General features: G+C 41.7%; 1 protein-coding gene across 4 annotated transcripts in view; it reads left to right on the forward strand.

Annotated features, from left to right (window-relative positions):
- CAPN3 (calpain 3) overlaps positions 1-21590 on the forward strand; it is a 268573-nt gene extending 246983 nt beyond the window's left edge. For all 4 annotated transcript variants that reach the window (XM_082275014.1, XM_082275015.1, XM_082275017.1 and 1 more), the window contains 7 exons: positions 2493-2550; positions 6194-6258; positions 13212-13280; positions 15556-15634; positions 17434-17550; positions 18603-18661; positions 21089-21590. In XM_082275014.1, the coding sequence (XP_082131140.1) occupies positions 2493-2550; positions 6194-6258; positions 13212-13280; positions 15556-15634; positions 17434-17550; positions 18603-18661; positions 21089-21115 (474 nt within the window). In that variant the 3' untranslated portion in view covers positions 21116-21590. The remainder of the gene's footprint in view (positions 1-2492; positions 2551-6193; positions 6259-13211; positions 13281-15555; positions 15635-17433; positions 17551-18602; positions 18662-21088) is intronic.
- Positions 21591-26232: the final 4642 nt, after the last annotated feature.

The following is a 26232-nucleotide window of genomic DNA, read 5'->3' on the forward strand; positions in this document are numbered from 1 at the left end:
TAAAAATCTACTTTTTTTTTGCTAGAAAATTACTTAGAACCCCCAAACATTATATATATATATATATATATATATATATATACACACAGTATTTTTCTTTTAGCAGAGACCCTATAGAAAAAACAGTGTGTGTTGCAATTTTTTATGTCACGCAGTTTTTCAAACGCAGTTTTTAAAAAAAAAAAAAAAAACACTTTCATGAGTGTTTCTATTAGACCCCAAATCTCTTCTCTGGCCACCCATGAAGCCAATCAGCCCAAGATCAGTCCGATCAGCTGCGTTTCTGGCCGCTGGTGGCCAGGTAAACAAAGGGGCAGAACCGGAAGTGACGAATACTCGTCACTCCCAGTTTCCAGGGTTACAGAGAGAGGGGAACGACGTCAGTTCCTCTCTGTACCAGGCAGCCATCGCCGCTGGCCGCATTGCTCCGCAATGGGGCTGAAGAGCCCAGGAGAGGCGGCGGCGGGAGCGGGGTGGGTCCCTTCCACCACCCGTGGAAGTGATTGAGTGGCTAATTAGCCACTCAGATCACTTCTGCATTGTAGAGAATCACTGGCTGCAGAAAAATGATACCGGGATGATGCCTGTAGGTGCAGGCATCATCCCGGTATTGCCACTGAAGCCCAAGGACATACGGGTACGTCCATTTGGGGGAAGTGGTTAAAACTATCTTAGTTCCCTGCTATGAGACATACTGTATACTGTATGTAGCAAAGCACAAACCGAGGACAAGCTTACCTGCAGGAAGTCCCCTCTCCGATTGATTACTAGCCTCTAAATACCCTTCCATTACCAGGCCATTTTTCAATATTCAGTGCTCTGATAGCTTGACTGGCAATTACTTGGCCATGCAACAAAATTAATTATATATAATTTTTGTGTAGACATTAAGGGATTTTTTTAGTGTTATTTACCAACAATTATTTTTTATTTACTAAGGTAAAGAAGACCAGATTTTTTAATAAAAAAACAATTTCCCTTATATTCTGTTATAAAGCAAAGCAAATAAAAATGTCAGGAGAATACAAACTCACCCAAAATGACTCCTGTGGAAAGCACACACACCAAGGTGAACTGATTTTTCGCCAAAGTATTTTTAGGAAATGAAGAAAAGTTTTGAGGTGCTTAATACATAAAGCTTGGTAATGGTGAATATGTATAGATACAGAGCATTTTTAATGTACAGGCCAGATATAGTGGGAGGATGGTGATAAGAGGGTAACGTGCAGGATAAGGCAGGTGAAGGATTTATTATACAGGCACTACAGAGAGGATGGACCTGAGATGTACAGGAGATAAGTGGGTGAAAAAACAATAGCACAAAAAAATGTATTCATTCCCATCCTGAATCTGCTGTTGTCTAATTCTCTAGGATCCCTCCATTCTCACAATTCTCCTTCCTCTTTTGTGATAGGGAGGTGAAGGCTCTCAGATGTAAACACAAGCAATTTTTACATTTGTGATTGGCAATCACAGTAATCACAAGGCATGGAGTCACCAGACACATGCACAACATGTAAGCAGAGCACTGTTTTAAAATGGCACTCCTAAAAAAAAACGCATTCCACCACGCCACCATTTTAAAACGTACAGTGGAAATTAAGTGATTAAAGGCACAGCAACATACCAATAGCCGAGACATTGACCAAGGCAGCTGAAGACCTCCAGTGTGTGTGTTTGCACAAAGATCGAGGGGGCTTACTTTTCAAAGGTGCCTTGATGTGGCACTGTGGCTTTACATGTCTTTACAAATGTATGCAAAAAAATTTCAGTTTTTTACTTACCTATGTCTTTTTTTTTTGTCTTTTTGGTGGCTAGCTTGAAAGTAAGTTTGGGGATCTTTTGTGTAGATGTGAAACCAATCACATGAGAAAATTATTTCTACTTCAAATGCATTTTATGTGGTAAAATCCAAGTATGACAAATGTTGGAGATGCCATCAATCTGGAGGGGATCTGCTACACATATGGTGGTTTTGCCCACTTATTAACGATTTCTGGTCCAACATCCACAAGATATTAATTCAGAAAATCCAAGTAAAAATGGACAAGTATGAATAGACCCAAATTCCTACTTATGAGTTTACAGACAGGCATACATAATGCACTGCTAGTAGAAAGAAGGTGATGGAGAATGTTTCCAGCTGCTTTCACCCCTCCTCTGGCATGTAGACCTTGGTGTGGGAAGCTGGATGTAATGATAGAGCGTGGCACATATGTTTATGGAAGGAGTGTAGGGCAATAAATACTATAATACTACTCCAGATAACTGGTAATGGCTAAATGCTCCTGATTCTGTCTCAGATATAATGGTGTTATTGTGGTATCAAATGCAATATCATTTAGTCATTCATTATTTTGGTTAAAGAGGACTTTACCTTCAACTAAAGCAATTCCACCCAGCAATTGACTAGAATCCGCCTAATGATTCCATAATGTTAAAAATGTATTAACTTGTTTTGGATAATGTTTTCATTACTGATTTTATTCTAGGACATGGAAATCAGTGCTGATGAGCTTCAGAATGTTCTGAATAGAGTTGTAACTAAACGTATGTATACATTTCATCTACTGTCCACATTGGCAGGTTTGAGAATATGCATACTTTCCAGAGAACAAAAGCAATGTATGTAAACAGAAAAAAAAGCTATGCCTATGAACTTTTTTAATGTTCGCTGATATTTCAGTTTTCTAATGTGACAATTGGGGCTCCCAGTAGCACGATATTTGTAATAGCATTACCCTAACAAAGCCCAGTGTTGGTATCATGCCCTCTCAACAGACTGGGTTAGTGCAGCAGTGAGAGTGGCACCTTCAATTTGGCCTTGTGAGTAGGACTATGTTGAGTAAATCAATACTAAATATGTCAAGCTTTAAAACTGCCCGTGACTGTGAAATAGACCAAAAATACTTCTGTACCCAAATTGTCCATACACAACCTTGTTAAATAACTTTAAAAGCTTTTACAGGTCATAAGTTTAAACTTAGCAGCAAATGATGGCCCTAGAATTATTATAAATCAACAATGGAGTATACAAAAGTGTAAAGATAGCTCAAAGTGAATTAAACCCATCAGTAAAAACAGATGGATGGGACCAGATGTACAGAGTTAGAGCACCAACATCCCCATTGGTAAAAATAAAAAATATAGAGTGCTCTGGGATTTCTAGGGTGCTCAGACACAATAACAGAAAAAATAATACTGATATATATCAAACATATACAATTTATTTATTACAAAACATGTAAAAGCATCCGGTAAAAACCCTTATTCGGTGTGTATTTACCACGTTTTGGTTTCCAACCGGTTTCGCCATATTGTCTTCTTCAGAGAAAACATAGATATTAATCTAACTGATAAACAGATACAAAACATAATAAGTACTGTGAAGCAATAATAAATGCATAAATACAAGTTTACTACAATCTCAGACAAAAGGAGTTAAATCTCAAAGCAGGCTATTATACTCAAACACACATGCAGAGAGTAGTATTGATTTCCATGCTTGTAGCATGGAACATGCACTGACTGCTGAACAACGTCTGTGAGTCCGCTCTTGGGGGCCCATGGCACCGACTGGATATGTCAGAACAATTCCACCATAAGTGATCTCCCGCAGGGGGGTTATGTGGCCAACAGAATAAAGATTAAGCCTATCGATAATGATATCGTATCAAAAGGGTGACCCAAAAAAGTATATAATATTAAAACAAAATAATCCATTATTAATAACAACCTATATAATTCACTTACATATATCAAATGATGACCCAGCCCCAAGGACCGGCAACATCCTTTAAAATTCTTCAGGGAATTTGACTATTACTAGGACAGAGTAAGGTGTTTTGCCCCTCGGTGCTGAACAAAAGGAACCTCAGTTGTACCTATGTAATCGGTTAAAATGCCCCAATACCAGGGGAAAAAGAAAACAGGAGGCAGCACTTGACCTGGAGAAACAAATCAATCCCAAATAAATTTGGGGCATTTAATCGGGATTGATTTGTTTCTCGGAAACCAAAACTTAGTAAATACACACTGAACAAGTGTTTTTACCGGATGCTTTTACATGTTTTGTAATAAATAAAATTGTATATGTTTGATATATATCAGTATTATTTTCTGTTGTTCTCTTGCTTTTTCTGTTATTGTGTCTGAGCACCCTAAATATCCCAGAGCCTCTAATTTTTTATAAAAACAGAACTAGCATTTTGGGGGGAATCTGACTTTTAGTTTACACTAAGGGCTCTTTCACACGGAGCGGACCGCATTGCGATCCGCTCCGGCACTTTTTTTTTTTTTTTTTTCATGGAGCGGATGACACTTGTGTCATCTGCTCCGTATGTCCGCATATCATCCCATCCATTTGCGGATGATATACGGACATAATGTAAGTCTAGGGGCATTGCGGATGTCAGCGGATGACACCGCTGACATCCGATTTTGCTTCCTTTCCGTTTTTTGAACGGAGGAAAAATAGGGCTCTGTTCCGTTCCAAAAAACGGAACAGAACTGAAAGGAAGAAAATCGGATGGTATTCCGCTGACATCCGCAATGCCATTGACTTACATTATGTCCGTAAATCATCCGCAAAAAAATAGCATGATTTGCGGACATACGGAGCGCCCGTGTGAAAGGGCCCTAACACTTTTAGTTTAGAGTAGCTACATCTCAGTGTATGTAAACATTACGCTGTGCAGTATTTTATTAACCACGTTTGTACAAAAATCGAACAGTTTAGAAATATAGGAACAAGCACTGCTCACTTGTTTTTTTAAGGGCCAGGTTCCAGAGCTGCCTTATTCTTGCATAACATGCATATGGAAAATCATTGACATGGAATGCATATTAGGTGTCAGACACCCATTATGCTGATAATTATTCTAAATCAGTGACTCATAAAGTAGTGTAGGAGGGATAAAAAAGAAAAAAGCCAGCAATGGTCATGTCCCATATTTCTATCCTGACATGTAACATTTATGAAAAGAATGAACTGGTAGCACTAGAGATACAGTTTATCAATCTTTAACAGATTATTCTGCTAGAAATACACTATATTACCAAAAGTATTTGGACACCTGCCTTTACACGCACATGAACTTTAGTGGCATCCCAGTCTTAGTCCGTAGAGTTTAATATTGAGTTGGCCCACCCTTTGCAGCTCTAATAGATTAAAATCTTCTAGGAAGGCTGTTCACAAGGTTTAGGAGTGTGTCTATGGGAATGTTTAACCATTCTTCCAGAAGTGCATTTGTGAGGACAGGCACTGATGTTGGAAAGAAGGCCTGGCTCACAGGTTGCACTATAATTCATCCCAAAGGTGTTCTATCGGGTTGAGGTCAGGGCCAGTCAAGTTCCTCCACCCCAAACTCACTCAACCATGTCTTTATGAACCTTACTTTGTGCAAAGGTGCGCAGTCATGTTGGAACAGGAAGGGGCCATCCTCAAACTGTTACCACAAAGTTGGGAGCAGGAAATTGCCCAAAATGTCTTGGTATGCTGACACCTTAAGAGTTCCCTTCACTGGAACAAAGGGAAACCCGTGAAAAAACAACCCCACACCATAATCTCTCCCCTCCACCTAATGATTTGAACCAATGCACAAAGCAAGGTCCATAAAGACATGGCTGAGCGAGTTTGAGGTGGAGGAACCTGACTGGCCTGAGTCATGACCTCAACCCAATAGAACACCTTTGGGATGAATTAGAGCGGGGTCTGCAAGCCAGGCCTTCTCATCCACATCAGTGCCTGACCCCACAGATTTTCTTCTGGAAGAATGGTAAAACATTCTCACTCCTAAACCTTGTGGACAGCCTTCCCAGAAGAGTTGAAGCTGTTATAGCTGCCAGGTTGAGCACCCTAATGACTAAGACTGGGATGCCATTAAAATGCATGTGCATGTAAAGGCAGGTGTCCCAATACTTTTGGTAATATAGAGTAATTTATAGAAAACACTGGCTACAAATCCCTGTAAATATGATAACAGTACATAGCATTTAGGTGTGCTTACCATGGAAAATAGATTCAGATGCAATTTCCTTCTATTTCTTTTATGCAGAGTACTCTTTATTTAAGCATTTAACTTTATTGAAAATTGTTTTGTTTTTTTTTATTATGTTTTTTTATTTGAAGAAATGTGCATTTGTTCTGTGATTCTATACGAATGAATGTAAAGTCATTTTTTTTTTTCTTCAGATAAAAACCTAAAGATTGAAGGTTTCACCTTGGAGTCTTGCCGCAGTATGATTGCTCTCATGGATGTATCCTTTTTGTATTAATTCAAATTAGCATACATAACCGTATCTTGTAGCTGTAAATTGGAGAATTACACTGAAAGTATGTGCAATCACTTTATGTTGTATAAATAAATAGATTCAGAATATCTGTTGCATGCCTGAGCAAGAAAAGGGAGAATACAGTAGGTTCAATATTGCAATATTGCTACATTTTTATTTTAATAACAAACATGCTTAGCAAGGAGAGCTTAAAAAGAGGCTTTAGAAACTGATGATAAATGATAGACCAGACCTTCTCTTTGGTTAAATGAAACACAGCACTGTTTCCAGATTTTAAAGCAGCATATGAAAGCTTCATTGAAAAACAGCTGTATATAGCCATGAACAAAGCAAAAAAGAGGGTTTGGGACTTTAAATGAGGCAACACAAAGGCACGTGCCTCCATCCCTATTATCGCACGATAAAAATAATAATAGTTTGGGACTTTATATGAGATGTGTGGCCCTATGTGGCTAATAATTGTGCAACCATCATATAATGATGAATCACGTTTTATTCTACTTATAGAAGAGGTAAAAAATGATGATGATGATATATAGCCATGAAGGACATGGGCATTCCAGCAGGGATGGGCCGAACAATCCCCTGTACAGTTCGCATCAGAACGTTTGAACAATGCAAAAGTTCTGAACCAAATAACGAACCCCATTGAAGTCTATGAGTCCTGACCTGTAAAAATCAAAATTGCCCATTTTGAAGGATTATATGCAAGCAATTGGGCATACAATAGTTATGGGGGTCTGGGTACTGCACTGGGGGGACATGTATTAATAAAAGGAAAGTTTGTAAACAAAAGTCATTTCTAAATTAGCAGTGATTTACTGATGCTTAAAGTGAAAGCATAAAAATGAGAAATAATAAAAATTAAATTTCCTTTCAATACAATGCCTGGGGAGTTTCCTTAGTCTATCTGTAAAGTGGCACATCTGTACTGTGTATAGAAGCAGAAGCTGCTGCAGCAATAATTGCATTTATAAAACAAAAAAAAAAAATTGTCCCTGCAAGCTTTCTTTATTTTGTAAACAATGGCTTGGGGAGCCAATCTGTATAATGAGGCCACAATGTAGTGCACTGAGAACAAGATTAGAGATTTTTTTGGATAATTTCAGGTGTCTCTTCCGGAAACTTTGGATAGGAGTAACAGGTGCGGAAAAACTGGTCTTTGGGTGTCGGAGGTGCCTTCACATCGTATCCCTATAGACCAGTGATGGCGAACATTTTCGAGCCTGAGTGCCCAAACTGCAACACAAAACTAACTTATCTGTTTCAAAGTGCCAGCGGGTTAATATTGGGGGTGGGAAGGTTACTTCTACATGCCCTCCTCTGCTCACTATTGCTCACCCCCACAAAGCTGCTGACCTTGTAAAGGAAAGGCAATCAGTGGTGTGCGCTTTTCCTCCTCGTGTGCCCACAGAGAGGGCTCTGCATGTCAGCTGTGGCACACGTGCCATAGGTTCACCATCAGTGCTATAGAGGTACTCTTGATAAAAGGAAGAATCGCCTTGCTGTCACAAATTGAAACGATATGCACCTGTCAAACAGGTGTGGAAAAATTGGTCTTTGGGTGTTGGAGGTGCCTTCACACTGTAACCCTATAGAGGTACTCTTGATGAAAGCAAGAATTGGCCTTGCTGTCAAAAACTTAAATGATATGCACCTGTCAAAGTGGTGTGAAAAAATTGGTCTTTGGGTGTTAATTGTGCCCATAAAACCTACACCCAAAAAATTCTTCCAGATTAAATCAACACCCACAATGCTAGGCAGCTTAGAAGTCTTGCAGAGATTCCACATCCCAAAAACACTTAATCAGTGACATCGACTTCAGGGGCTTCATAGCTGCTGGTAATCCAGGACTGATTCATTTTGATAATTGTCAGACGGTCCACGGAGCCTGTGGCCAGATGCATTCTATTATCAGTAACAAAACCTCCAGCAGCACCGAATGCCAGTTCAGAAAGCACATTGGATGCAGGGCAGCCAAGCAGCTAAATTGCATACTAGGCAAGTTCTGCCCAGTGGTCTATTCTCATGACTCAGTAACCCAGTGGATTGTCAACTGGAAAGCTCTCCACCTCTGTTTTCGCCCCAGATAATCGTCCACCATATGATGCAAACGCTGCCAATGGGATGTGGAAGCTGAGAGCCCTGGGCAGCGAGAACTATAAAAATTGTGAAATGCATCACTTAGGTGGCCCCCTTCTCCAGCACTCCTCTCTTGACCAACAGAAGCCTCAAAACGACATTTTCCATGACACTGTAACCTACCAGAGTTGGAAAAAGTGTTAGATAAAATCCTCTTTAAGGTGTCTTTGGGAGATTTCATCTTCTGCACCCTCTGTTGTGATGGGAGGAGTTCTGAGACTTTCCCCTTGTAAGGGTGGTCAAGAAGGGTTGCCAACCAATAGTGATTTTTCTCCTTGATGCCACATATTTTTTGGGTCCTTTTGTAGGCTTGAGGCATGAGGGAGCCTATGCACTGCAGGATTATGCAGGCATAAGAAGCAGACTCCTCTGGGTCACAGAGGATTACAGTATCTGGAACTGCCTCCTCCCAGCCATGTACTACTCCCAAGGGTTCTGGGGATGGAAAACCATCTTTAAGGTTTGACGTATGTCTTCCTCTGCTTCAATGCATCCAAAACTGCCAGAATCCTCCTCCTCTTCCTCACTCTCCTTCTGTGTGTTCTGTGGTGTAGGAAGAATGGTGTCTGCATAAAGCAGGCCTTGAGAGGAAAGGAAGTCCTCCTCTTCCTCCCGCTGCTCAACCTCGAGTGCCTTGTACATAATGTCACTCAAGAGTCTGCTCCAGCAGGAACACAAGAGAGATTGTGTCACTGATGCATGCATTGTCATGCCTCACCATCCTTGTGGCCTCCTCAAATGGTTATAGTACAGTGCATGCATCCTTTATCAGCAGCCATTGGCATGGAGAAAAAAGCCGAGCCGGCCTGAGCCTGTCGTTATGCCATACTCACACAAGTACTCGTTGACGGCCCTCTGCTGCATGTGCAGCTGCTGCAGCATTGCCAAAGTTGAGTTCCACCTGGTGGGCATGTCACAAATCAAGCGGTTTACGGGCAGGTTGAATTCCCGCTGAATTTCAGCCAACCGAGCACTGGCTGTGTATGACCGCCTGAAACAGCTACAGACTCTTCTGGCCTGCTTTAGCAGATCTTCCAACGCTGGGTACCTATTTCAGAAACACTGCACCACCAGATTTAGAACATGTGCCAGGCATGGCACGTGTCCACTTTCCCTGTCTAAGGACAGACAGGAGGTTTGTGCCATTATCGCACACCACCATTCCTGGCTCCAGCTGGTGTGAACCACCTCTGGGCCTGCCCCTGCAGAGCTGCAAGAATCTCTGCTCCGGGGTGATTCCTGTCCCCTAGATTCACCTACTGAAGCACTGCCTGACTCATTGAAAAGCCCCTTGAACGCTTAGGGGGTACTTGTAGTTCGTAGGACAATTCAGCAGGAGGGCATGGAGGAGGAGGGGGTAGAGCTGACAAATCTCCCAACATCACTACTAGCTGTATGCAGACATGGCGGCACAACAAGTGCAGCACTGAGCCCTGTCCTGCATCATTCTGAATTTCAAGCAGAGTTACCCAGTGAACGAAATATAGCTTCCCTGTCCATGCCTGCTGGACCACATGTCAGCAGTAACATGGACTTTGCGGCTGACTGCTTTGCCCAACAATGCCACATCATTGCCTTTCACGTGATGGTACGTGAAAAGAAATAGCGACTGAGAACCTGCCATTGTGGTATAGCACATTATGTAGATTCACGCAAGGGGAAGAATCCACCAGATTGAAAGGCAAGCTTGCATTTAGACGTTGGGCATGTGGGTGGCAGTGACTGTATTTTTTTATTTTGCTGAAGCAGATGGGACGGAGAAACCTGCTGGCTATAGTCTACAGCTGGTGGTGTGTCACTGGCAGATGTTCAGCAAGGACCTGGGACACTGTGCGCAACACCATCATCCTTGTCAGTGGAGGCTGCTGAGAGGTCATGAGGTACAGCGGGGGTAGACTGAGGTGAGTAAGGAGGAGGAACAGAATTGCATCCCTTTTGTGTGACTTTCAGGTGCTCTTCCCAACGGGCTGAGTGGTGGGAGGTTAAATGCCTTGTCAAACATGTGGTACCCAAATGGCTGGTGTTTTTGCCATGCTTGAAACAAAGTTTGCAAATTGCAACAGTGCAATCGGCTGCACATATGCTAAAAAAGGCCCAGACAGTTGAGCTGTGGGAAGGGTGCCAGGAGATAACAGCTCCACAATGTGATGGGATAGGGTGGCTGCTCTCTACTCTTCCATGATAGGCCTTGTTCCATAGGCCTTGTTAGGAATGTGCCTCACCCTCACTTTCCTCCTGTGCTCTATCTGGCACCCAAGTTGTGTCAGTGACCTCATCATCATCTCCTCCATCCACATTACCACTGGAGACAACTTGGCAAAACACTACGGCTGGGGGAACATAACAGCCGCTTTTGAAAGAATACTTTTATAGCGGGGGGGGGGGGGGGAGTGCTTATTAACAAAATGTAATAAAGATGTGGAAATGTGTACATGGATGCACTTTAATCAATGGAAAGTAGTGTTTGGTGCACTTTAACCTGAGTACTCACTATACATACACACTCCACTCCACTGACACACTACAATATACTGCAGCACTGATGCACAGCAACATACTGTGTTAAATGTGCAGTAATGCAGAAATATACTGCATTAATATACTGCGTTAAACGTGCACTAACGCACAGAAATATACTACATTAAACATGCAATAACGCACTGAAATATACTGTGTTAAACATGCAGTAACGCACAGAAATATACTGCGTGACACTAAAGTAAAAATTAATGGTCACTACAATCACACTGACTGAACTTGATTCACACTAATCTGATATTCTACACTGACAATAAAATCAGAATAGCACACTATAGCACACTAACTCTCTAGTAGCCCTGTTCTATCTCTCTCCACGCCAATATCACACTACAAATGGCAGCTTTTGAAAGAATGCTTTTATAGTGTGGGGCAGGACTAAGAGCAGTGAGCCATGATTGAATAGAGTCATCATTACTTTCTCCAATCATGGCTCTGACAGTGCTCTGTGCCTTGATTGGGCAAAGCTTTCATTGCTTTAGCCAATCAAGACTTCCAATGCAATGTGCAGCGACACAGTGCATCGTGGTCATTCGGCGGGCTGAACAAACGGTCAAACACCCTGATAATTCAGGTGTTTGTCAAATGAGCAAACTGCCAATGCTCAGCCCAAACTGATGCTCAGACTTTACCGTTTTCCCATCCCTACAAACCAGCATGTTAAAGTCTACCATGGCAGGTAGCACAGCACACAAACTTCCAGCCGTTCTTATCAGAGGCAAAAAATATTATTAGTGGATTGATGCAGGGTTATGCATTGGCATATATTCTCTGTGATGTATCTCTAGAGACAGTTACTAGAGAGGCAATCAGTCAAGCTGCTAACCGTATTTTTATCAAACATTGCAGATACTGTGATATGCTGATGAGACATTGTTGCGAGATTCATGGACATGATAATCTGAGCTCTTTTAACCAGTTAACCAGCTCTGAGTTAACCAGCATGCAGTAAAGGTACATTATAGGTATGGTATAGTCTCAGGACAGTTACAAGGTAGATGAGGTTCAGATGCAGTAAAGGTTTAATACATGGGTGTCCAACCTTTTGGCTTCTCTGGGCCACATTGAGTGTAGAGCAATTTTCTCGGGCCGCATATAAAATATATACTATAGTTAAGGTATGTAATAAAATGCTGCTGCGCCCTTCCCGCGCCGCCGCGCCCCCTCCCCCCCCCCCCGACACTAATTTAACACAACTAGAGGATGATCAAATGAAATGGAATCAATATACAGAGGTTTACTTCTTCTCAGAGATAATAAAGGAAGGTAGGAGTCAGAAACACTGCACATGCTGGCCTCCTGCCCCCCCCCCCCCAGTCCCCTCCGAGGCAGCCTCTGCCTACCATTAGTTGGAAGCTGCTGTGGCCGTGCCCCCGACCCAACTTCCTTCCTCCCCAGCAAAAAAAATTGTCAGGGGGCAGTGGGCCGCATTGCCTGCGGCTCTGGGCCGCATGCGGCCCTCGGGCCGCAGGTTGGACATACTTGGTTTAATATAATACAGTATAGGATTGGTAGAAGTGCATTCTAGGTTTGGAATAAGTGCGGTATAGAGTGCAGAGTGGGTGCAGTATGGATTGGGTACACTTGCAGGGCTTAGTCCCTGCTAGCGGGGCTTAGTTCCTGCTAGCGGTATCAGCAATGGGTAAACAGCCCTCTCACCAGTCCCCGGGATGCAGTTGTGACCTACTGCTATAGGAGGGGCCCACTCAGCCTTTCCCCAAAAGCCTCCAGTGATCAGAAGTTGGAAGCAGAGGGTGAGTGGGTACTCCAGTCTCTCTGTGGCAGATGCTGTGATGTGGGCAGTGCTCTCTCTCTCACTACCTCTGTGCAGAGAGGAAGAACTTTATTGGGCAGTTTTAAAAAAGGATTCTAAGCGCTCTGCATAGAAGTCTATCAGCTTGCTTGGCTTTAGCTCTCCCACTGCTGGCTGGAGGAGAATGGTGCAGCATAACATAGGTATATCAGTAGAGGGAGAGAGGAATAAAAGACAATGTCTCCTTCTCCAGATTGCTGTACCCCAGCACCTGGCTACATACTCCCCCCACTAAAACTCTTTGGTCCCCAAGAATGGGACAACATCTTTCAAGCACATACTGTAGCATCTATATAATCAACAGAACTGGAACAAGTAAGTGAGGAAGAACATCAATTAGCATGTTCATAGACCTAAACGATTCTACATGACATCTCAACATACCAAGAATGGAAACGTGAATCCTTAATTAATTTTCTTACAGACAGATGGCTGTGGCCGTTTGAATCTGCAGGAGTTTCAGCACCTGTGGAAAAAGATCAAGGAGTGGCAGGTAAAACCAAATTGAACTAAAATTGCTATATCTAACAGATGCAAAAAGTACAGTAACCCATAACAACCAATCAGTAAACTAATATGGATTACTGCACTATGCATATCTTTATTACACTTCTTCATTAACCATTTCCAGCATGAGCCAATTCTGACAATCCTCTCCTGCATGTATAAAACATATTTTTTTTTTTTGCTAGAAAACTACTTAGAACACCCAAACATTATATATTTTTAAGCAGAGGCCCTGGAGAATAAAATGGTGGGTGTTGCATATTTTTATGTCACATTGTATTTGCATAGCGGTTTTTCAAACGCAATTTATTTATTTTTTTTAAAAATACACTTTAATGAATTATAATGCAAAAAACACAATATAATGCCCAATTATTTAGTAAACTATAGAAGATGATGTTACGCCGAGTAAGATCAAAACATGTCACACTTTAAAATTGCGTCCGCCCGTAGAACAGCGTCAAAATACTGTACCTAAAAATCCCCATAGGCTACACTTTAAAAGCCTTTACAGGTTATCAGTTTAGGGTTACACAGGAGGTCAGGAGCTAGAATTATTTCTCTCTGAGGCTCAGAAGAGCGAAGTAAAGGTGGCGGGATGGGGTGGGACCGTCTGCTGCCTGTACAAATATTTCAGAGGCACTTTTAGTACTATTATTACCATTATTTTTTACTGGCTTCAGAATCGCCAGCTGGAAACACTGATACCTCAGTCATCGCTGCAGCTGCAGTGATGACCGAGATGTCACCCTTCCTATCCAGCGATGTACTGGTAGTAACATGGTTAAAGGAAATCTGTATTGAAAGAATATGTAGGCTGCCACTGCTGACCGCTCCCTCTGTTCTTTCCATATGTCTTTGTCCCCTCCTTTTCTTTTTGTTTTTCCGAGTCCATGGTGCAGTGTGCAAAAAAAAAAAAAAAACTAAACAACAAGTGAACCAATAATGTGCATGTGAACACACAGAAATAAGTGCACAGGGTGTGTCAATGGTCCCCTCCAAAAGAGGATGGACCTCCCTGACCCCTCAAGTTGCAGGACTTCTGACAGGTGCAAGGCATTCTGGTGCACATAGCCTAAAGGCCTGGAAGACCCATCTCCTCACAGCTAGCCAAAGCCAACTACCAAGTATGCTAGTTACCTTGCTTTCCCAAACAGAGACCCCCAGGCAGGGGAGGAAGGAACCCAAGGGCCATACTTCTCCCACCTAGGCTTCAGGGCAGGTTCAAAGACCTATACCCTACCATACAGTGAGTGAAAAAAGAAACACATAAAAAAAGTGCAGTGAAAAACAGGTGAAGAAAAATTATTATAGGTGCCAATGTGCAAAGCAGTGGCTATGCCTTGCTGTCGGATAACATTAATTACTCCAGGTTCAAACGAAAAAGGCCTAACCCATAAGGCAGCACGCATTAAAAAACAAACTGTGCTGTGGCCTAGTGCCTGTTCTCACAGTGGGGTCCAAGCCCATAGTGAAACTGGGCGCTCCCTCAGGTTGTCAATCCCAGGGAGTGTTTAACACTCTGCCTTTCTACCCTCAGTCAGACCACATACAACTGCTCAAATCAGGAGCCACTGTGCATCCCTTAGGTTCCTCCACATTAGGAAATACTACTAACAACTGTCCTGCCCAGTAGGCACATCATTTGGATTATTTTTCACGTGAAAGATCCCCCAGGACCACCATCATATCACCAAGGATACTACACAGCCATCCATTCCTGCAAAAAGGTCAGAGTAATGGCAGAGCACTGGACACTGATAAGAACAGATACGAGACCTATTTCTCATGTTGACGTACAGCATTCATTACTTTCTGGATCACTGACTTAAAATCAATGTGAAAATAAGTTGTGACTTACACTGAATTTGCTTGCCGTGTGCTTTTCCTGGGTCACTGACTCAAAATATTGAAGCCAAAGACAACCAGGCAACCAACTTTGTTCAGAAGGATGTCAGCAATGGCAGTCTACTTGGTTTTCATTTATTCAGGTCACAGTTCATATAGCATTCACTTTCAGCCCTACTTGTTCTGTAATGTTGAAAATATTTCACTACTCATCTGTAGTTCTTAATTGAGGAAACCTATTGGATGAGTGGCAAGAAGAGATTGTCTAAATGTTTCTGTCATTATAAGCTTTCTTAAGCTCAATGATCTTCATTTGTATAGAAAAATATTATGTTTTATAATATATTATTAAAGTAGAAATTGTAGAAATGGGTTTATAATACAGATGAGTAAAATACTATTTATTTTTTTAGAAAATATTTATCAAATATGATGCAGACCAGTCGGGAACCATCAGCAGTTATGAGATGCGAAATGCTGTCAATGAAGCAGGTAATATTTTAATATGTACCAAGTGTGGATGGCCAGAAGACAGGGAGGACCTGTGGAGGCTGGAGTGGAGAGGACTTTCTAGGGGTGCCCGAGGAAGAGAAGTAACAAGGAGATGAAAACAACAGGCATTAAACGAATCAGGGGGTATGCCCCATATGAATGAGGTCTAAATAGAACTTTAGTAGGAACCTTGTAGGTTATGCTGTGTTTGAGTGTGCCAATAATTACTTTAGGGTATTTTAGTGAAAATAGTTATTTGATAAAAATTTGCGCAACTATTGTGGAGATTGTACTGGGGGTCAGTCTGTCTCCCAATACAATCCCCCTAGGTCAGTCTGACTGACCTGGGGGCAATTGTACTGGGGGACAGACTATACTGGGGGACAGTTTGACCTGGGGGATTATACTGGAGGACAGACTGACCTGGGGGGGGGGGGGGATTACACTGGGGGACAGACTGACCAGGGCTGGATTATACAGGGGAACATATTGACCTGGAGGGGGAAAGAATTATATTGGGGGACAGATTGGCCTTGGGATTGGGATTGTACCGGGGATCATACTGACCTGGGGGGGGGGTTATACAGGGTGCAGACCAACCTGGGGGAGGGGGAAGGATTATAGTGGGGGACAGATAGACCTGGGAAGGAGAATTATACTGGGGGACAGACTGACCTGGGGGGGATTATACTGGGGGACAGATTGACCTGGATGGAGAGGGGAATGATTATATTGGGGACAGACTGACCTGTAGGGAATGTGCTGGGGGACACACTGACCTGGAGGGATTATATTGGGGGGGATTATAGGGGGGACAGACTGACCCAGGGGGGATTATACTGCAGTACAGATAGACCTGGGGGGGGGAAGAATTATACTGAGGGACAGACTGGCCCTGTTTGATTTAACCATGAGCCTTAAACCCCCCCTCACCATTATCGTTAATGCAGTTTGGCCTTACCCACTGTTTGCCGCAGCACGCAGTGCACCCTGCATTACTCTGGTACTTGGTGTGTCCAAAAGGTGCCCCAGGTTTTGTACAATCCTAGCAACACCCCTGGCACAATTAAATCCATGGCACACTAGGCACACCATTTATTTTTTTTAATCAAGCAATGGGACCCAACTTATGAACTTGCACACAAGCCACCGAATTTCTTAAAACGCGCTGCAGTAAAGCTTTTTTTTCTCAAGCCTATTTTGTTGCACTATATAAGATTGCCATTTGATGACAGCTTCAGAGTATCTGACATGTGTTTTTATCTCTAGTACACGCAAGTGGCCTGTTATCTTTTTTAGTAATTTAAGACATATTATACTGCCCTCTGGTGTGTTTTTAGAGATATTCCTTCTATCTGTTAAAGATCTGCACTAAGTAATTTGAAGCCAGCTAATGTAACCCTCGATGCACCCTATGTGGATATAATGAATTTTCAGCTAGGACTTTGCCACTTTAGAGCCTATTGGTTACTTTTTGCACTATAACGGATGTTAGTGGATTCAAACATTCTTAGGTCAAACATAAATCTACTGCAATTACTTTTTTATGTTTCTTCTGCTCTGAAAATACTGGTGTCTATCTGGGAGATTGGGTCTACCTCTGGGAATGGAAAGTATTTAGGGTATGCCTCTGGAAAAGGAAATTATTTGGGTCTACCTTTGTAAACATAAAGGATTTGATTCTACCTTTGGGAATAGATAGTATTTGGGTCTACTTCTGGCCAACTGTGTATTTTCCCAGTATTCATGCGGGTTGGAAAGACAGGGACTAATATTGATTTGTTGAACTTTTCTCCTAGGATTCCATCTGAATAACCAGTTGTATGACATCATCACAATGCGTTATGCAAACAAACATATGAACATCGACTTTGACAGCTTCATCTGTTGCTTTGTGCGTTTGGAAGGAATGTTTAGTAAGTTAATTTTACTGCCTGCTACTAAATGTTTTCACGTAGTTTGACTTTACGCCAGAGCCTCTAACCTACAGGTACTACAGACTGGCTGGGAGCTTGTACAGTTCACTTCCTGTAGTGAGTGTGTGTGTGTGAGTGGTAACCTAGGTGCTGCATTTTAGGGTTGGGTCCCCCTTTTTTAAGCCTCTTGAGAAAACAGGATCTGCCCCCCAAACGCCTAATTTAGGTCACTTTTTTTTTTTTTTGAATTGCTTAATCCATTTTTTTTGGAGGGAAGTAGGAGGTGGCACATTCCTTTATGGTGAAGTTCAACCACAGCTTCTCCACTCCTGTGACCCGTTTTCAGCAGACTGACATCACAAAGCCGGTCCAGGCTCAGACAAGATCGTGAGAATGAAGTTGGAAAATCCGCCCACATCCCTGGACTGGCACCTGGCTCGGACTTGCGAGTCACTAAGTAGAGCCTGAACCAGCCACCTCCGCCCCCTCCACAGCCATGGGCTACAGTGAGCATGCGCAAGGGGAGGGGGGGAGGGCCAGAGCAGAGAGCCACCCCAGCTTTCTGAGAACCAAGCGATCAGAGGTATTTGTACATTTATGTCAGGAAGTCTACATACAGTACTTTTCTGGGTCAGTGGCTTAAAGACAGATAAGGATCTCTATGCTAGCTGCATGTAAAAACATTTTGACACTTTTTGAAATTATTACCTAGCTGTTTTATATATGTGCCCGGAGTTCAGCTTTTAGAATGAGGGCTCTACTGTATTACTAGGTGATCCCTGCCTTATGCAGGCAGGGTACAGTGGCCTGTAGAATCACAAAGCTACCCACGACCCCCCCCCCCCCCCGGGCACAACAGCAAAATCTGGCAAATTGACTTTCTACATAATGAAAACTCAGGAATGTCAATTTTATGTATTGCCATGATAATTCCAGTTTCATCCATAAACGATACTTACATAGTATACCCAGTTAAAGCCACAATCATTCACCTTCAAGCCTTGTGCCAATATCTTATCTTGTATAATGTTCTATTTGTCTTTGTTTTACAGGAGCATTCCATGCCTTTGACAAAGATGGAGATGGGATTATCAAACTCAATGTGTTAGAGGTAAATATTGAAGATATTTAGTCTTATGAGGAGCAGTATATGTTGTTCTAGGTTCACCTACCAAGGCAATTGTTCACTTTTTTAGTATATATTCAATAAGAATACCCAGCATTGTGCAAAGGAGCTGGATGATTAAAATGGACAAGGCTTCACCCTATTATTTTATTTTATTTATTTTTTAATCTCTTTGAGAATCTTTTTTGCAGAAACGAGAAGATAGCGAAAAGTATACGTACACTGTTCTGTACTTTCAATTTGTAATTTGAATATCAGTTTGAATGGATGTATGCTTTATCATTTGAGTATAAAGAACTAATACCTGCCACACAATAATTTAAAGAATAACTCCACTTTTGTTGAGAAAAAAACATTCCCCTCTGGGTGATCTATATACATTGAAGGGATTTTAACAAATTTTGTTGGAGAATGCTTCCTTTTGATATTCTGGAGAAATAGCTGTTTGTCTGTCTCCATGTGTAGAGTGAATCTGTATGGGAGTTATTTATAATAATTAATCAGTTGTTTAATTTGCAGGTTAATTAGAAAAGTGGCATGTTCTATATCCCTTTAGATGTGATTTCCCTTTGGGAGTATCTCCCCAAAAATGTCATTTTTGTTGCAGGGGATGCCCAAAATCTAACTTGTGTCTTAGTGCAAACTTCTGGGAAAATCAGTAAGCCAATCACACAAGCAGGAAATTACATATGGGGGGGGGGGGCTTCTGTACACTATTCATGTACATAATGCCATATTGCATTGCATTTTACAGAAAATTACAGTTCTGCAGATTTAAAAGGAAAGATCATTTTTAATAACATTTAATTACAACATGACTTGTGTTGTAGCAATTGTACATTTTTTTTTAACCACTTAAGCCCCAGCCCTATTTCGGACACTTTTTGTTCACAAGTTAAAATCAGTATATTTTCCTAGAAAACTACTTAGAACCCCCAAACATTATGTATATTTTTTTAGCAAAGACTCTGGAGAATCAAATGGCGGTCATTGCAATACTTTTTGTCACGCAGTATTTGCGCAGCGGTCTTTAAAACGCCATTTTTTTGGAAAAATTACGAAAAATCACATTTCACTGCATTTAAAAAATACTAAACAGTAAACTTAGGCCATTTTTTTTGTATATTGTGAAAGATGATGTCACGCCGAGTAAAAAGATACCCAACATGTTACGGTTTAAAATTGCGCACACCCGTGGAATGGCGACAAACTACGGTCAATAGAAATATCAATAGGCGACGCTTTAAAATTTTTTAACAGTTACCAGTTTAGAGTTAGAGTGTAGCTCTTTTCTTTTAATTATTGCTCACGCTCTGGCGATCGTGGCGATACCTCACATGTGTGGTTTGAACAACGATTTCATTCGCGGCTCGACTTCCGTATTCCGTATAATTTTTCCTATTTATTTATTTATTTTTTTAACTTTATTACAGGTTTTTTAAAAAAATAAAAATCTGATCACTTTTATTGCTGTCACAAGCAATGTAAACACCCCTTGTGACAGCAATATGCAGTGACAGGTACTCTTTATGGAGGGATTGAGGGTCTAAAATACCCTAGACCCCTCCACTACACTTTCATGTATGCAAAACGCTGAAAACTGCATTTTTGCATACAGCCGTTTTTTAAATCTGCCGCCTTTTGCAGCAGAGTAACCCGGAAGTGACATCATGGACGCCGCCTCCGGGTTACGTCATCGGAGACCCGATGGAAGCCACTTCCGGCTTAGATCAGGACTCCATCCAGCCAGCGGACGTGCCGGCTGGGTGCTCGGGTCTCCCGGTGGGACGGTATGCCCGAGCAAAGTCACGGAAGGTGGCGGGAGGGGGGGGTGTCCCCTCCCGCTCACCCGGGTAACGATCGAGCGGCTCCCGAGCCACATCGGTCATTACAGACGGAAAGCCGACCGTTGGCTCTAAACCACGGTACCGGGGTAATGCCTCTAGCTAGAGGCATCACCTCGGTATAACACCGCAAAGTCTGCCGACGTAGGAATACGTCACTTTGCGGTAAGTGGTTAATTTGCAATTTTTCTTCCCATAAATTGGAGTTACCCTTTAAAAACAGTTCTTGTTGTATCAAATAAAGTCTTTTTCGTTTTGGATAGATTAAGGAAGTGTTTGGAATGTTTTCATTGGTGTCTGTGTCCCCAAGGAGAGATTTCATCTCTAATCCTCTCCTGGTGAAAACTTAACAATTTAAAACTTTTAGTATTGGTGTCAGTAGACCTGGAACATGAATTGAGGGTGCATCTGTATATTTAGGCAACAGACAGTAATAAATATCTGACAAAGTTTCTATCCCTAACCCACTCAATCCAAAAATAGAAAAAGCTTTGCCCTTACTTCAAATAATGAGAATCTTATTTATCTGCAAGTAATTAACATTTTTTTTAATTTTATTTTATTTCAGTGGCTGCAGCTCACCATGTATGCCTAAAGTTATCACAAACTACGTTGACCTCAGCTCCTGTCCCTCGTTCACTCTCATACAAGGACTGACTCAGGATCTTTGATGGACAGAGCAAACCGTTACCTCATAAATCTTAAATATACGTTTACTGAAATCCACAGAAGTGTTTAAAAATCAGGACCGACATGACTGATTTGTGCAAGCATCCCTGCAGCCTTTATTAAATATTGTCATGGTTTCCTATTTATATCAACAGCATCAATCTTTTCTTTAAGTAAATTGTATTCTTAAAATTGAAAATCCCTTTACTTAGAGGTCTACTTTGGTTTTGTTACAGCTTTCTTTTTCACACAGTAGTAATGGTCACTTCAAAATACATGGTTCAAAGGGGGAGAAAAGTAGAAAAATTAGATCATGTACACAGTACACATTGCAAGAGGGCTGATGCAAGCCAGTGGAATGATTTGAACATAGAACCTACAAAGAAAAAAATAACTCATAAGCCTATACATAGTAGTTACCACTTGTTGTCAGACAGACGCCAGGAATAGGCTTCCTTTGACTGTTTCATCATAGCAAGTTCTTCAAAGACTTAAGGGTCAAGAGAGGTCTAGTCCTTCTATGGTTACTTACCCAGTTAAAGTATAGACTCAGTACACATTGGATTCAGGGCACCTTTCATATCTTTTAAAGTAGAACTCCAGCCACACAGCCCATCAGCTGTGAACCCTTCACCTGTCATACGATAAGGACAGAAAATACTGTTTAATATTACAACTCTGTAACTTCCCATGTCACCACCCCTCATCTAGCCTGCTCATTGGAATATATTCAATCATCTGCACAGAAAAGGGGTCCTCTGTATCTTCTCTCCTCCTGTATATCTGCAAACACATCTCCCCTTCTCATCCCTAGCTCCTGAAACAAATACTGTACAATGTAGTGGGAGCTTAATTGAACCACGGTGTGTATGTGCACTGAGAACCAATATAGCTCCTCTACAGAATAGCAAAATCCCACTCAGTTTGATTTCTGGTACAGAGTGCATTACTGTAAGTTAATATAAAGATATATTTAAAGGTGAAGTACAGGGAAAACAAATCGTGTAGATACTACCAGGATGTGTATTGTTAGTTGAATAATGGTGTCCATTGCGTATTTCCTCCACATGCTGTATGTGCAGTAACCCTGATTGAAAGAGCGCCTGTGCTCTGCAGGATTTTCCTGTAATTTAAACCAGTCTCCTGTTCTCACTCTTGTGAAGAATGACTGGTCTTATATCTGCCCCCCTGTAGTTTCCTACGGCCATCCTGTTTTGGGTGAACCTGTTGGGCCTCACCCAAAGCTCTGTTCTCTGCATACAGTTTTTGTGCCTGGAGTTCAGCTTTACATTTTTTTTAGGACCAGTGTTAAAGTTTCAATGCAGCCAACTTGATGAAGCAATAACCAGCTTTTAGAACCCCCCCCCCCCAACAATATTTTGATCCTTTATCATCACCCACTTCTGACAACAGAGACCTGCAGAGGAAGGTTGCTGTGAGTAGGTGCAAATGTAGGAAATATCTTAATGGTCAGAGACACGCTGACAGCTATTCTCACTGATGGGTGAGCATTTATCAGTTTATGGCAGGAGTCGGTGTTACCGAACATAGAACTAGGTCAAGTTCTACTTCTCATAACAGCCATACCTGATGACTTACGCTCTTGCAGGCTAAGCCTCTAATGCAATCTATACCAAGGAAGGCCTGGAGTGGAGTTTCTGCATATTCTTACCTATACCCTCCATTGATGCCAAGCTCCTGTGCTTGGTGCAAAATATACAGGGAATGGTAGCTTAGGGCATAATAATAACACTGACAAGTCTTCTTTCTTTCACAGGCTGTGAGTACAGATTTAAAAAAGAAGCAGCTGACTGATGAGCTTATCTCTGTCTGTCTGCTCCCTCCTCCTATCAATATTGCTACTTAAGGACCATACACACGAGCTGAACATCAGGCGGCATTCTACTAAAACAGCCAACATGCGGCCCGTGTGTATGGCAGCAAATCCAACAGAAGGCGGCTGAACAGGCATGGCCGAAAAAGGCCTGATGATTGGCACCCATTCAGCGCTTTCAGCCAATGGGTTTGAGGTTGGTCCCCCTGTCAGAACACAATAGCACAGCAGGGGAGATGGCTGTACGAACATTAGATTGTTAGTATAGCGGCTCCTCCCAATCTCTTCAGTTTTGTTTTTGTTCAGCCCGCTGGGTTGAATGAAAAAAAAAATACTAGTGTGTACCAGGCTTTACACCACAGCAAAATTGACTGTTTTCCAGTCCTGTTGCTCCCTCTCCCAATCTAAATGCTGCTGTACAGGGACTGCAAAAGGCTGATTTTATGTCAAATTCAGGTACTTACATTGCTTGCAAGTAGAAAAAGAAAATAATCATTTAATGATGTATTAATGAATATCAGACTGCATTAATGTGTGCCTTTTATATCTACCTGGAGTTGCAAATGACTTAATCCAGCTTTATTACTTGTTATTTTCCAGGAGTTTAAAAATGAGCTTTGATAACAAATGTAATGATGTAAATGAAAACTGGACTAAATGGTGTTTCAGGTTTGCCTTAAGTTCCACTTTAATACAAGCAGGGAACACCTCTCTCAACCTGATAAAACATAGAAGTGTAAATTAGTGCAAGATACACGTCACCAATGGCAATACTTTCTCCCCACTCTGTATGTTACATCTGTTTTATGAATGTGATATTTCATTTACTTTTAGTGTGTTGTTTGGAATTTAGCAATTGAGGTGTGACATTTCATATTTGAATGCTCAATTTTATATGTAAAAGTGATTCTATAGACTCCAGTACTAATAAAACAGAAAGCAAGTCATCCTAGTACCACTGTATCATGTTTTGCAGTTATTTACCAGGGAAACTCTTGAGTACATTAATGATACCAATGTTTGTCATAATTGTATCAATGGATGCAACGCTGCACACTATTGTCTTTTAACAATCTCTCACCTTAATGGCTGGAATACACGGGCCGAATATCGCCCGATCATTCAACCACCGACTTATGAAAAAGTTTTCCTTGGTCGAAAACGTTGCCAACATACACAGGCCGAATGTCACCCGACCGTTTGACCGCCGACCATCGAAACAGTGCATGCGTGATGATGTTCTACAGATTTTAAATTAACGACCTTAACACCAACGTATAGAATATCGTTCGTTCGCAAACGAGACGACAGAATTTTTCGGTTTTTTTCAAACTGGATTTTTCGTTCACAATATCGATATCGGTCACTGATTGCTGGGCATTAACGAGTAGAATATTGTCCGATCCTTCGCTGAACGGAAATTTTCGGCCGATTTTCTTATCGTGCATTCCGGCCATTAGTCAGTAAAGCAATGTATAATAGTAACCCACAGCAACAAGATTTTGGATTACTGCAGTCATTTTAGCCACTTCAATATTGGGTACTTTCGCCCCCTTTCTGCCCAGGCCAATTTTCAGCTTTCAGCGCTGGCACTTTGAAAGACAGTTGCACAGTCATGCCACAATGTACCCATATGAAACATTTACCATATTTTTTTTATTTATTTTTTTTAGACAGACAGCTTTCTTTTAGTTGTATTTAACCACTACTGGGTTTTTTATTTTCTGCTAAACAAAAAAGACCAAAAAACGAAAACAGTTTTCTTAGTTTCTGTTATACAATTTCACAGATAGTTAATTTTTTCTTCTTCACTGATGTGCACTAATAATCAGTGTACTGACAGCCTTGTCCGTTATCAGCACACAGACACAGCACGTGAGAAAAAAAAGACTGCTGAAAACTGGCAAGTCTGTTTACATGTGATCAGCTGTGACTGGAAATAGCTGATTACATAGTAAAGGGCTGCTGTGATTGGCCCTTTACCCCAATCTGTGGGAAGCCGTCTCCGAAGAACACAGCAGTAACAAGGCGCACCAGACGTGCACCGCAGGAGGGGCGGTTCACTGGAGGACATCTATGGACACCCTCCCAGAATTATAGTATCGCATTGTAGCTGTATTTTGGTTATAGCACGCTACTGAAGTGGTTAATTAAAAGTAAAAGCTAATTGGTTGCTTTGATGTTGCTGCCTTTTTCAAATCACTATTCAACTTGTGTTGTGCACACACGGACCGAAAGTAATCCGAAAACAGTCAGTTGGTCAGGAACCTGTCAACTTTTGGCCTGCATGTACAGCTCCCTGTCCAACAGAAGCCAATCTCACAACTGTCAAATGAGCATGCTGATCAGTGCTCGCATCCCCCTGTCAGAATATAATATTTCATCGGGGGCGATTGCTGTACTAACAAGGGATGTTATTGCAGCAATCTAAAGTTTTTTTTTTTTTTTTCGTTCTGCTGGCTGGGTTGAAAGAAAAATAAACGAATGCTGGCAATAGACAGTTCGATCCTCGGCCGGTTCAGCAGAAACCAGACTAGATTCGAAATGTGTATGGGCAGGCTGAATGTACCAAGTTGATCAATCGATCAAATTGGGTACCACCACCCTGCCAGATTTTACTTACACTTATCACTAATCAAATTGATTATCACTAATCAATAATACCTTCAACCCGTGGAATTTGGATTGTGTATGACCTTGCCATATAGTGTGTACCCAGCCTTCAGCTATCCATAGAAATATAGATGTCTCCCTGATGACAATTGCTGAGGAGAGACAGCATCTACCCATTATCTGTAGTGCTGGAATGCACACTGCTTCTCAGTCAACTTGGCTGATAAACAAAAGATTATAAAAAAAAAAAAAAAAAAAAAACCTTTAAAAAGGATAACAAGTCCCTAGCAACCCTTACTAAAAAAATACTTTTCCTGCAACACTGTAATGCTGAAAGTAATGATGAGCAAAAAGTGTAAAACGCTGCCATGTATTTAGAGAAAACTTGATGTACAGTATATTGGCTTATGCCACACAGCTCCTGATCTTCTTAACCATTGGGTTATACTGCCCCCTACAGGAGTAGGACACCTGGCAGGAAAAAGTCTGGCTACGCCTATGGGCAGTCCCAGGGGGTATACTAACTCTGTCTGCTACTAGGTTTTGTTACAAGCAGTGTCAGAAAAATTACAACTCCACAGAGGGGTGGGTGCTGT

The sequence above is a fragment of the Pelophylax lessonae genome (assembly GCF_965119305.1).
Source record: "Pelophylax lessonae genome assembly, chromosome: 13".
Taxonomy (NCBI): domain Eukaryota; kingdom Metazoa; phylum Chordata; class Amphibia; order Anura; family Ranidae; genus Pelophylax; species Pelophylax lessonae.